At 35.6% G+C, this 13,706-nt stretch overlaps 1 protein-coding gene across 1 annotated transcript in view; it reads left to right on the forward strand.

Annotated features, from left to right (window-relative positions):
* VIPR2 (vasoactive intestinal peptide receptor 2) overlaps positions 1-13,706 on the forward strand; it is a 134,181-nt gene that overhangs the window by 46,330 nt on the left and 74,145 nt on the right. Inside the window, exon 4 of the mRNA XM_052000371.1 lies at positions 2,597-2,694. Within this exon, the coding sequence (XP_051856331.1) occupies positions 2,597-2,694 (98 nt within the window). The remainder of the gene's footprint in view (positions 1-2,596; positions 2,695-13,706) is intronic.

Here is a 13,706-nt window from a genome sequence, read left to right on the forward strand (position 1 = left end):
TCCCAAACACCAGATAGAGTTCCAGGCTTGGAGTCAAGAAAACGCATCTTTCTATGTTCAAATATGGCTTCAGACTCTTACTAACTGTGCAGCTCTGGGCAAATCACTTAACTCTGTTTGCCTCAGTTTCCTCATCTGCAAAATGGGTTGTAGAAAAAATATGGGAAACCACTCTAGTATCTTTGCCAAGAAAACGCTGACTGGGGTCACAAAGTACCAGATACAATTGAAAAATAATTGAACAACAAAATCTTAACTAGCAGACCCACCCATTTTCTCCTACAAGTTTCATGCCTGCTCCACTAGCTACAGATGAATAAGTCAAGGTCTCAAATCCAAAAGAGAGAATCTATCATGAGATGGCTCAGAGCAATGCAAATGGCAATGGACTAAGAACAAGGAGATTGTTATATAGGTCATTAACACTATGTGTGATCTTCCATAATCACTTCCCTTTTCTACATGTCAGCTATCTCTTCAAAATGAGGGGGTTGATGCTAAGCTCTCTAAAGACCCTACTAATTTGAATATTCTCTAAATCTAGGAATACCAAATCAGGGCAGGGAGGGAAGAATCCATCCCACATTCCCTAGGATGATCTATTTACTGTCACTTTTTCACAAAAATGTTTTGGACCCGTGAAAGCATATCAAGACAACAAGCTCTTTTTTTTTTTTTTACAAAGTCCTTCCATCAAGCTTTCTTCAAGCATGAAGACTAACATTGGTCTTCAAAGACTGTGACAACAGAAGGCAAAGTGTAACGAGGTCTACAAGGTGGAAAGAATGAAAAAAGCTTATTTTAATCTATTCTTTTTGAGATTATTTCTTGATCTTTAAGAGTTTTAGGGAACTTTTGATCTTTTAATAGTCAATAAACATTTCTTAAGCACTACCACATACTTGTATCCTGTTTTCAAGGATTGTTTCCCTTTCTACTGTAAGGGAAAAAAATAACAATATATACAAGGAAGGTAAAAAGCTAAGGACAGGAGATAGTGTAAGTCGGTTCTGAGGGCATGATGAAGAAATCTAAGGAGTGAAGGTTGGTGAGATATGAAGAGATGACCAATAGTGTCTTGTACCATTCGTTACAATTTATATTACACTTTCCTTAGAACAACCTGGTGGGGTAGACAAGTGAAATGTTTTTACATATGGGAAATTTTACATATGGGAAAGCTGAGGCTCAGAGAAGTTAAAGGGGTTTTTTAAATATAGTACCAAAGCTATTAAACATCACAATTGGGACAATGTGAGGTTTTCTAACTTTAAGATCAATGATCTGATCACTAAAAGTTTTAAGCTGGAGTCACTCAACAATATACACACCTGACTAGTTTAAGCTCATATGCATAAAGCACACCTATTAATAGGTTCTATTGAGTGTGTTTGGTAATTCCAGACTGAAGCTGTTACTAAGCAGAATGACTGGAGCTTTCTCTTAGTGTGTGCACATCTAGGGAGGGAGGCTATGATGTACTTAAGTGCTCTCCAAGGTGCTTCTCCAGGCATCTGTCACCTTGCCTTGTGGTTGTCTATGACCTGCATAGATTCTGAGCCACCTTCTCTTAGACTACTATTGCCCAGACAACTCTCCTAGGGCCCACTATTCTCCATCTACTGACAATTTGGAGGCAGGTATGCAAGGGGCTGTCCACTCTTGGAACAGCTGTATCTGAACAGACTGAATTCTTCTCAAGCAGTAGGATTCTTAGTTACAACTGTGTCCCATATCAACTTGTACATTAAGTAGTATCAAATGCTACTATTATGGACACTAGGTCCCAGAAGCAATAGCTCACCTTTTTGTTTTCTAAGAAGGGAAGGAAGGGCTGGACCCAGGCTATTTCTTTGTGGATAGATAGTGGGAACTGAGAAGCAAGCTTCCACTGAGTCCAATTAGGAAGGGAAAGTAGAAGTAATGAGAATACATGAAGAGTCTCATAATCACACATTAAAGTTTTCTAACACTTGACTTAAAAGAAAGATCTGGGGTTTTTCTCTGTCACAAATTCAGGCTCTCAAAATTGGAAGGGGCCTCAGAGGCCACCTATTCCAATGTACACCTGAACCAAGAATCCTTTTTACAAAATAACTGGCAAACTGTCAGTTTGCCTGGAGATCTCTAAGAGAAAAGAACCCAATATTTTCCAAGGTAATTTGTTCTACTTGGGGGTAGCTTCTTTATGTTCATCATGCCCAGGGAAGAATTAAGTGGATTATTCAGGGGACTGGAGCAAGATAACAATAATCTGAACATCCTCTCTCCTGCTATGCTTTTTTCCCCTTCTAGCTTGCCCTTCCCACTTTCTGATTCTAATGAGAAGAATAATGGCTAGGATTCAGGCAGTAGGAGTGATAAAAAGTAGCTACCAGGAGCCAGAATAATAGGCCAGCTTCTTAATTGGCTCCTGAATAATCAGAAGTCAGCTATAGATGTGTTTCTGATTATGATCGGGCAGGTTCTGTCCTTTAAGAGTTCTATTCTGTACAGTCTTCAAAGATCCTATCATTTGTCTGCAGCTGATTGAAGTATTAGTAATGGATACCCTTTGATAAACCTATAGATTAAATGGCTGAATTTTGTATTACAGGAAATATCAGCAAAAACTGTACTAGTAAGGGATGGTCAGAGATCTTTCCAAATTTCTTAAGTGCCTGTGGCTATGGTGACTCTGAAGATGATAATAAGGTAAGATATGTCCACTGCCTGTTCCTTGCTTTATTTTGTGCTATTGCTTTATGTATTTTGAAAGGCCTGGGAAGCATTAGATTTTTTCTTTCATCTTCTGACCTTGTTTAGAGTATCCTGACTTTTATTCAGGAACTAATAAGGTACATTCATATTAGCACAATGATTAAATAAGAATTTAAGTTTAGCTGCTCTCTATCTTTATTCAATTTTATAACTGTTTGTTGACACCAGGCATGATGATGCACTCCTAAAATTCCTGCTGTTGGGGAGCCGGGGTCTGAAGCTGGTGAATTGCTTGAGTTTGAAAGTTTTAAACTACAATAAGGCTTAGGGCTTAAGTCAATCACTAACAGGGTAAGCCCTTGAGAACAAAGGGTTACTAAGCTCCCTGAACCAGAACAGGTTCTTCTATGTTGATCACTGTTGGGATCGTATATATAAAAGTCACTTAATTTCTAGCCTGAGAAAAATAAAAAGACCTAATATTTTGAAAAAAAAAGTTGACTCATTTTGAGGATATATAGTTACTGAAGGTATAGGATTATATATAAAATGAAAAACTGTGGATCAGCCTATGACCTAGAAACAAAATTAGATTAAATTAGATTAAAAACAGATTAAAGAAAATATAGTTGACTCTGAAGTATCCTTTGGAATTCTGATAAACTTTCCAACTGAAAAACTGTGAGTCAGCCCGTGATCTAGAGGGGAAAAAAAGGAAAGCTGTCAAATGGATATATTCGCCATCTCAGATTGTAATAAATAAAGTTCATTGTTCACACTACTAGTATTTCTACCTCTCATTTGAAACTATACTTCAGTTTAGAATTTTAACTAACTGTCACATTATTTCTTTCGTTGGTCCCAGTTGTTCATGAGCATAAAAAGTAGTCAAGAATAGAATGTTCTTTTGCAAAACTATGAGGTACTGTGAGTCAGGCAATATATTGCTGCTGCCAGCAATGACTATCTAAAACCGGTGACTCAATAGGTGACTTCTGTCCTTGTCAGGACTACCTTTCTTTGCCCGCAGAGTTTTCACAGAAGTTATAAAGGTATTATATTCTGCATGAAACTTCTCCAAACGTAGCTGAGGATTTTTTCCATAAGAGTTGTTATGTCAAAACTCCAAGTCTGGCTAAACAAAACAAAACAAAACAAAAAACTCTACTCAGGAATTCTGTCATTGTAAATTTTCCCAGCAGTTGCCCTTGGGCACCTTGCTCTTACTATATTCTCTCACTTTAGACTTTGCAGAATTTTCAGGTGATCTGGTTGATTCCCAGGAAAGTGAATCCTTGTGTGCCTTCACAGTAGGTACATCTAAACTGCTATATTCATATTCCACTTTCTTCATAGCAAGATTGTGAAAGGCCAAGATTTTATAAATCATTTTTGAGACAGCAGTTATACCTTTAATACAAGATGTGAAAATGTGACATAATACAATCATACTAGGACAGAGTACATTAAGACCAGTTCAAAGATATCAAAGATTCTTGGACTTAACTACCTTAAGCCAGGTATTTTTAAATCTCCTAAATATGGAAAAAGAAAATCTGCTTGATTCTAGTGATGTTTTCCTACGTGTTTTAATTTTCCTTTTGTCTGCTCCTACGAGTTCATCCCCTTTCCAGTCTAATCTCATCACTAACTCTACTCCTTTCTAACTTTTCCCTTTTCTTTAGAATATGAAAGTGTTTTGGATTTTGGATATCAGTGCTTTTTGCCTACTCTAAAGTGGAAATACAAGAAATTTTAGCCATTCTTGCACTTCTCGTGCAATTTAAGATTAACTTGACTTTGTTACAAATTATTAAACCCTAGGGAAAGAAACATTAGATTAAGGAAAATATAGTTGACTCTGAACTATCCTTTAGAATACAGACAGACCTTCTGACCCACTGTCAGGAATGCATGTGGACTAAGCTCTTCTTGTGTTGATGATAAATTTAAGTTGCAGCTGATCCACTTCTCACCCAATTTCCCTTGGGTCTTTTCCATATAAGGATGTTATGTAGTCATGGAATCTATATAAATAACTGTTCCATACTAGACTAACCTAATCCTTGTTAACTTTATTCTCTATTCAACTAAGCCAACCAGTCACAAATAACAAGCAAATGGTACTTTAGCCAATTGAGTTCTATTTCTATGCACATACTTCATTATCAGGGTATTAACCAAGAGTATTTTAGAGTATTTACTGAATACTTTCTATGTGCCAAGCCCTATAGATTACAATAACCTATTATGTCTGGAAGAGACAGACAATTCTTTCATTGCTTGGCAAAGAATATGATTCGGTTCAACATTAACAGGCTTTTATGTTCTTCATAGTCAAATACTCATGAGGAAAAAGTAGGTGGGGTTTTTCCCCAGTCCTTTAATAGAAGACTCACAGTGGTGGTGGCTTTTTGCATTAGATTCTCAGGTAGAATGGAGTCAACACATTTTTGTAAGTAATATCTAAATTGTCTGGTAGCAATGAATATAAATCCTATTATTACTGAAGTAATGCCATTTTTTTGTACAAAAAACAATCTCCTACAAGAAAATTTGTGTTAAAAAGGTGGCTGTGTTTTTGATGTAATGGGACTGAGTTAAATGAGGGAGAAATTCATATTTAAACATTCTGGTAGCACTAACTTCCCCTTTTTTGTGTGCAAAAATCACCGTTAGTGTTTCTCAGCCAATACATTTGATTTTAATTTTCTTCCTAGTAACTCAATTCCATTCCAACCCCACTTTAGTAAGAAAAATCAGAGTTTTAATTCTGCCTCAATCATTTTACTATGCTATTTTCAGATTAGTTACCTTGTGTGACTTTGAACAAATGAGCCATTTAACTTCTCTTGACCTTCTTATCTATAAAATTGGGATTACTACTAGTACTCACCTCCCAGGATGACTGTGAGAAAGGGCTGAGGAATAGTCAACATGGTTTTTGCTGCCTGACAACTTCAGAAGAAATGCAGAAGTGGACACAGCATATGTCCACCTGACTAAGGCCTTTGATGCTATCAGTTATGAGGACTTGTGGAAGATAATGGCAAAATCTGGTCATCCAGAGAAGTTCATTATTATTGTAGGGAAGTTTCATGATTACATACTTATACAGGTTCTGGATAAAGGATTGTGTTCTAATATTTTCCCAGTCACTAATGGAGTAAAGCAGTGCTATATGTTTGTTTCCCTGTTTTTCAGCATGATTTTTTTCAATGAGAATGAAAATGTCATCATGGTCAACCATCACACTGATGGCAAACTAATCTGATAAGAGCATGTATAAGCCAAGTTTAAGATGGAGGAAGAGTTGATGTGAGATGTTTTTGCATAGATCAATGTATCCTCTAAGGCTGAGATTCTCTGCTGCTTGTGCTAATTTTGGTCCGACAACTAACTCTAAAAAGGCAAAGGTCCTCCACCAGAGAGCACTTCACTATCCATACATGGAACTATTGGTGACAGAAATGGGAGAAATTTTGAATGCTTTGGATTAGTTCTTTTACCCTGACATTATACTTTCCAGGGATGTCCACACAAGTGTTGATATTGATGCATGCATTGCCAGAACTAGCTCAGTGTTTGGAAGCCTTTGAAAGAAAGTGTGGGAGAGAAGAGATATTAGTCTGCCTTCCAAACTGAAGGTCTACAGAGGCATTGTGCTGACCTCATTGTATAACTTAGACAATAGAACTTGGACAATATACCAGTGTCATCCAGGAAAATGAATCACTTTCATTTGAATTGTTTTAGAAGATTCTAATATTTACTTGGCAGGATAAAGTACTGAACATCAAGGCCTTTTCCTGAGTTGAACTGCCAAGCACTCAAACTCTACTACAGAGAGCAAAACTCTGATAGACTGGTCTCTCTGAAGAATGTTAGTATCAATTGGGAAACATGGGAGACACTGGCACAGACTTGCCCAGCATAGCAAACCCTCATCAAAAAAGGTCCTGTGCTGTATGAGCAGAACAGAATTGAAGTAGCACAAAGGAAACACAGGCTGCACAAATTCAGAGACCTCTCCATTCCAAATGTCATAATGAACTACTTGTACCCAATGTGTGATAGAGCCTCCTGAGATTATACTGAACTAACTGGTCAGTTGAGCACACTGAGATGTTCCAAATTTTTGGTGTTATTTGTTCTCTTTGAGTACAAAAAATAAACAACAACAGTATGGGAACCAACTGAAATAATTTATGTAAATTGCTTTTCAAACTTTGAAGCACTATATAAATATACTAGTTATTATTAATTATATTATTAAGTAGATATAATCATTAATAAATTCCTATGTCCAATAGGAATCACTCCTATTTTGATATCATGTCACATCTTATAATAATTAGTAATAACTTTAAATTTGAGATTTGGAAGGAAGCTTATAAATGCTACTATATAAACTATTTCACTGTGGTATAGGGGAAATAACACTGGATTTGGGAATCAGGAGAGCTGAGATCTAATTCTAGCCTTGCTACTGTCTGTTCCTGTGTCAACGTAAACAAGCCATCTAACCTCTTTAAGCTTTAGTTTCTCTATCTCTCTCCCACTAATACTGGATAATGATGGCAACAGTCTCATTGATTCCTTGTGCTGCCACAAGAAGTGTTATCCAAGCCACTGTGCCAGTTGTTAAAATTCTGCATGGCTCTCTAATGATTGGGGTGAGGGGAGAGAAAAGAAACAGGGGGTCCCAAGGGATAAAATCATAAGAAGTCTAAGGGCTCTGGTAAGATCCTCTTTTAAGGCTTTGGGAGAAGTCATTCAGAGGGCTTCCTTTGCAGCTTCTCTGTATTCTTTTCCAGGGATTTCTCCTGTATAAGCTCCAACTCCAGAATAATACACTATTGCTACTTAATTGAAGGGATCATTTATGCTTTCAGCATTGGCAAGCCATGACCTGACTGTTATGGTTTTTTCCCAGAGTTTCTTCTGTAAATATTTCCATATTTCAAAGATTTGTGGCTTGGTCATTGTGAGCACACTCCTAATTAATGGCAGTATAGATGGCCTCAGAATTACTGAGAATGATAAACACATCAATTTGTGATCAACCAGATGCCTAAGCCCTCCAAATTTAGCCAAGGTTTTTCTTGATTGACAGGTGCACTGTCCAGTACCAGACAAGATTCAAAGTCTCTTTCACCTTTAAAGGATTTGAGGAACCTTGTGCTTCATTGGTATAGTCTTGGGAATTCTCTACAAAGTGCTTATTTAATCTATCCATATATTCAACTCAGAGTCATCTCTGTGCTATATGCCATCAAAGAAAACTTTGATGAAGGTCTCAGGAAATATTTGTTAATAAATAGGAATTTCAAAGAATGGCTTAGAAATCTTTTCATTCTGGGTACATAGAAATATTTTCCTTATTCTATACATTGAATAACCAGTCTTTCAATACTTAACTGAGAGTTCCATATCTGAATTGGAGAATACAGAATAGATTGGGGAGGACATTTTACTAAGAATGAATCAGCAGAACTAAAAATGTATTAGTCAGTACAAACCAAATGTTACCTATAAATACTTATAGAGATCATAAACTTAAAGATAGAAGGGACCAGAGGCCATCTAGTCTAATACCCTCATTTTTTTGAGCAAGATGATATGTGTTTTTATTATTATAGCTTTTTATATACATAATATATGCATGGGTACTTTTTCAACATTGACCCTTGCAAAAACTTCTGTTCCAACTTTTCCCCTCTTTTCCCCCACCTCTTCCCCTAGATGGCAGGTGGTCCCATACATGTTAAATATGGTAAGGTATATGTTAAATACAATATATGTATACATATTTATACAGTTATCTTGCTACACAAGAAAAATTGGATTTAGAAAGAAGGTAAAAATAACCTGGGAAGAAAAACAAAAATACAAGCAAACAATAACAGAAAATGCTATGTTGTAGTCCACACTCATTTCCCAGTGATCTTTTGCTGGGTACAATACCCTCATTTTATAAATGATGAAATGAAGCACTGAAAGGTAATGTGACTTCTCCAATGACACACAAGGAATAAGTGATAGAGCTCAATTTTGAACATAGGTCTTCTGACTCCAAAGCCAGCACTCTTTAAATATAAAAAAGTAAGTGGCTTGCTCCCCATTCTACCTACCATTTATTCAATCATTGGTATTTTTGGTGAATGTACTTGGAAAATTCTTCTGCTTCCATTTGTGGGAAAATACATCACTTTCTCTACTTGAACATTATAGGAGAGATCTCCTCCCTCTGTCTTTTTTTCTCTTCTGGAGAACCAATTTTTTTCTTAATTAGATAAATCAAGGAATCTGCAAATACTATAAATGTATATTCCCTACTGATGGATTAAGAAGTCAAAACATCTTAGTATGAGAAAGGGGGAGAAAATGATGGCACAAAACCCAAGCTGGATAGTTTTATGTAAATATCTTTCCTTGTCTATTTTGAGCTGGGAAAATAATTAATGCATGAAGTGCTTGATTACATTGAAGAATCACTTGAAAGAAGGAGTAAACAATCAAAATATAGCACACCAGAGCTGCACATCCGCTATTATACTAGATTGAAGATCTCTAGCTTCCAAAAAGGAAATTGTACTCAAGTTTCTGGGGAGAATTGGGCCCATGCTGTTGGAAATTAAGTTTGGATTTAAAGAGGAGGGATAAAATAAAAGTGAAGTTTTTTGTAGAATATTAAACAATTTGTATCTGAGAACCTCAGCTGTAGGTCCACAATATAGACTTAGTTGATTCTAGAGGGATTTTCTCACAGATTCCAAAATTTTATCCCAGCACTTAACATAGTGTCAGGCATATTAAAAAATGCTTAATAAATTTTTAATGATTAATTGATTGATTTTCTGAATAATTGATTGATCAGTTCTTTAGTTGATGTCCCCATGCAAGGTATCTACTAGAAATCTTTATATATATTTTATTTTTACTTATATTTATATTTATCCTCATATAGAATCTCCCTTTGAAAACATCAGCATTTGGATTATGTCTAGCTCTCTGTAAAAGAGATAAAAGAGACCTGTCATGCAAGCACTCAGGTTATACAAGACAAACACAGCACTCCTGCAAGTTTCCACATAATTGAAGTTGACAGGCTAAAACACTGGACCAAATTGAGTGGGGTGAAATTTAATAACAATAAATGTGAAGCTATATATTTGAGATCCAAAAATCAATTTGCAACTACAGGATGGGGGTATGAGTAAACAAAAGTTCCTATGATGAAGATCTGAAGATATAAGTAGACTACAAGCTCAATATCAGTCAACCTTGTATTATATTAGCAAAGAAAGTTAATGCTTTCCCAGGTTGCATTAAAGAAAATAGTGTTCAAAGCAAGGTATATAAAAGTTTCACCATGCTCTGCTCTTGGCAAGTCACATGTGGAATATTATATTCAGTTCTAGCACCAAATTTTGGGGTTTTTTGTTTTTTATAACATTTTATTTTTTTCTGAATATATGCAAAGATAGTTTTCGGTATTTACCTTAGCAAAGCCTTGCATTCCAATTTTTCCCCCTCTCTTTTCCTTCTTCCCTCCCCAAGATAGCAAGCAATCCAACATAGGTTACATGAAATTTTTCTAAGCATATTTCCATATTCATCATGCTGAGCAAAAAAAAAACAGATCAAAAGAAAATAAAATGAGGAAGAAAAAACAAATAACAACAACAAAAAGTTGAAAATACTATGCTTTGACCCACATTCAGTCTTCATAGTTCTCTTTCTGGCACTTCCTATCACAAGTCTATTGAAATTGCCTTGAATTGCCTTATTGTTAAAAAGAGCCAAGTCCATCCCCATTGATCATCACATAATCTTCTTGTTACTACATACAATTTTCTCTTGGTTTGCTCACTTTGCTTAATATCAGTTCATAAAAGTATTTCCAGGCTTTTCTGAAATCATCCTATTGATATTTCTTATAGAACAATAATATTCCATTACATTCATGTACCATAACTTATTCAGCCATTCCCCAAATGATGGGCATCCACTAATTTCTAATTCCTTGCCACTACAAAAATGTCTGCTACATTTATGCACATGTAGCATCATATTTTTTGTGAAGACATAGATAATCTGAGGTATATCCAGTAGAGAAGGATCTAGATATGCAAAGAACTGAAGAACATATGGTATGAAAATTAATTGAAAAACTGGAAATGTTTAAATTGAAGATGAGAAGATTTAGAGAGAACATGCTGTTCTATTCACATATGTGAAGGGTTGTAAAGTAAAGGAGAATCATTCTGCTTTACCTTAGAGGGAAGGATTAGAAATAACAGGTAAAATTTAGATAGAAACAGTTTCAGATTTGAGGTAAAAAAAATTCATTTTAATTAGAGTTATCCAAATGTAAAATAAAGTGCTTTGAGAGCTGGTTGCATATGCCATCACTACAGACCATCAAGCAAAGACTGGTTGATCTCTTGATCGAGGTGATGTGTAGAGGATTATTGTTGAGAAATTGATTGGACTAGCTAGATGGTCTCTGAGGTCATTTTCAGCTGATTCTGTTATTCTTGATGAAGACAAGATAGCCTTTAGTTCCTCTCACAAAAGTATGCAAGAACTTTCTATATTCCAAAACATAACTATTAAAATTCTTTTTTGAGACTTTTCATTCTTACAGCACCTCCAACATAGAGTCCTATCTAACTCTCCAGATGTAGAGAACCTATATGCTTGAGGGTTCTCTTGGAAGGGGATTACTGGGGAATGAACACCTTTCTCATTTTACCTGTAAAATCTGAACAATTCAAGGGTACTTATAAAAGGCATGATTCATGTTTGTTTATATTCATATCAATGCCTTGTTTCTTAATATCATACCTTGTTACAGATACCCTTCCCCTTTCTTTAAGCGATTAGGTTCAAGAATTCTTTATATGTCACCAATGCCCCTATTTACGTCCATTTGTTGAGCTAAATGCCATTAAATCTCTGCATGTACCATTTCTAGACTGAAATTAAGAAAGATTCAACTATTGCTGATTCATAGCTGCCATCTCTGCAGCCATGAGGTTTCCTGGAGAGTTGTGTGGGAACCTGGAGTTAACTGTTCCCCGGGGATCCAAATTCACTTCCTATGTATAGTTCTTCTCTCAGATTGATATATTTTTTCTCTTCATCTCTCCATGTCCCAAGTATAGACCAAGTCAAAAGCACTCAGGTCTACAATAGCTGTGACTCACTCAACCAGCTCCAGTAAGCAAATACGCATATAGGACTAGGGTACTTATTAACTACTTCCATGGAAAACAATCAGATCCACAAAAAAATTACCAATGGTGATAGCTACACCTTTCATAGATAGATGAAAGCCAGAACATTTTTAATCTTGACAAAAGTTTTTCTCAAATAGTTTTCCTCATTATGGTTCATCTCCAGTATCTCATTTTCCCCCAACCTCTTGCATTTTTCAATCAAATTTACAACTTACCCGAAGTGTTATTTTGCATTGTGGGGTATGTATAGCAATTTTGTTGGCGTCAAACCAATTTGATTCAAAAAACAAACTTGATCCACGTTATAGGTCATGGCCTTTACCGTATAAGTAAAAGAATCAATTAAAATGGAGTTTGATGATGTTCTGAAAGGAGTGAAGCAATAAACTTGACATAATGTTTTTCATAGTGCTTCTATCCTTGGTACCATAGAATAAACATTAAATTTAGAGTCAAAAGATTTGGATTCCAATACTGGCTTCACAATTCTAATATCTGAGTGACTTTGGACAAACATTTTCCTCTCTAGTTCTGTGCTTAATTGTATGTAAAATGAGGGGATGATTTCCAAGCTTCTTTACTCTTTTAAATCATGGGATCCTTTAGTAAAGTAAGCCAGGAGTATCCATAACAAAGCTAGAGGAGTAAACATGGAAACATCAAAAGGGTTCTGCACAGAGATCTAACTAAGAAACACTTGATGGATTTCTCCAGAGTCTAGAGATTTGTAAAGCAAACTTCGGTTGTTAAGATCTGTCAAGGAAACATAAAATGAATGTGTAAATAGCTCCCTTCAGTAGGCTGCTTGACTATTTTATTTTGGGAACAGAAATATAATGGAGTCAATTTATTCAGGAATAATAACCTTGTAAAGGAAAAAAAATTGAAATCTCTAAGAACTCTGATCAAAGCAACAAACCAGGATTTCAGAGGAAATCTGAGAAAGCCTGGTACTCACTTCCTGACAGAAAGATGATGGATACAAAGTGCAAAGAGACAATATTTTTTTAAAAACCTCTATGTAGATTTTTTGCTTAATTGTGCCATTTTGTTATAAAGGCTTTCCCCTCCTTTCTCTCTCTAAGATAATTTGGAGTGGGACTCAAAGTCAAGAGGTTAAAAATTAAAATGCCACTTCCCTTCCAAATAAAGAGGAACAAATACATTTTTAAAAGGACAGAAGGATGTTCAGAAGGAAGCAGGGGCAGTTTTGGCAGGCCTATTTAGGACATGTAGAATTTGTTGTGGCATATAAAATGGCATGTAGAATTTGTTGTATGTTTTTAAAATAGCATGAAATGGAGGTTCACAGCTTTTAGAGTCCTGTTTTGGTCTGCAAAGTGTGAAAATACTCTTTCTGGGGCATTGTAGGTGGTGCAGTGGATAGAGCATTGAGCTTAGAAACAGAAAGATCTGAATTTAAAACTTGCTTCAGACATAACTGGCTATGGGATTCTGGAAAAGTCACTTAACTTTTTTTATCCTAGTTTCTTCAACTATAAAATTGTTGTGAAGATCAAATGAGGTAAATTTGTAAAAAGCATTTAGTGTCATGTCTGACATGTACTAGGTGCTATATAAATGCTTATTTCCTTTCTTTCCCTTCTCCTTTTTTGGCATTTGCATTAAGAATTTTAAAAGTAAAATTTCAAAAAGTATGTGAGGTATTAAAATCCAGTAATAGAAGAAAATCTTGAGATCATTTAGTTTAATCCCTTTATTTTACAGAAGGGCAAATAGACACTGAGACATTAAATA

This window comes from Antechinus flavipes, chromosome 5 (genome assembly GCF_016432865.1).
Source record: "Antechinus flavipes isolate AdamAnt ecotype Samford, QLD, Australia chromosome 5, AdamAnt_v2, whole genome shotgun sequence".
Taxonomy (NCBI): domain Eukaryota; kingdom Metazoa; phylum Chordata; class Mammalia; order Dasyuromorphia; family Dasyuridae; genus Antechinus; species Antechinus flavipes.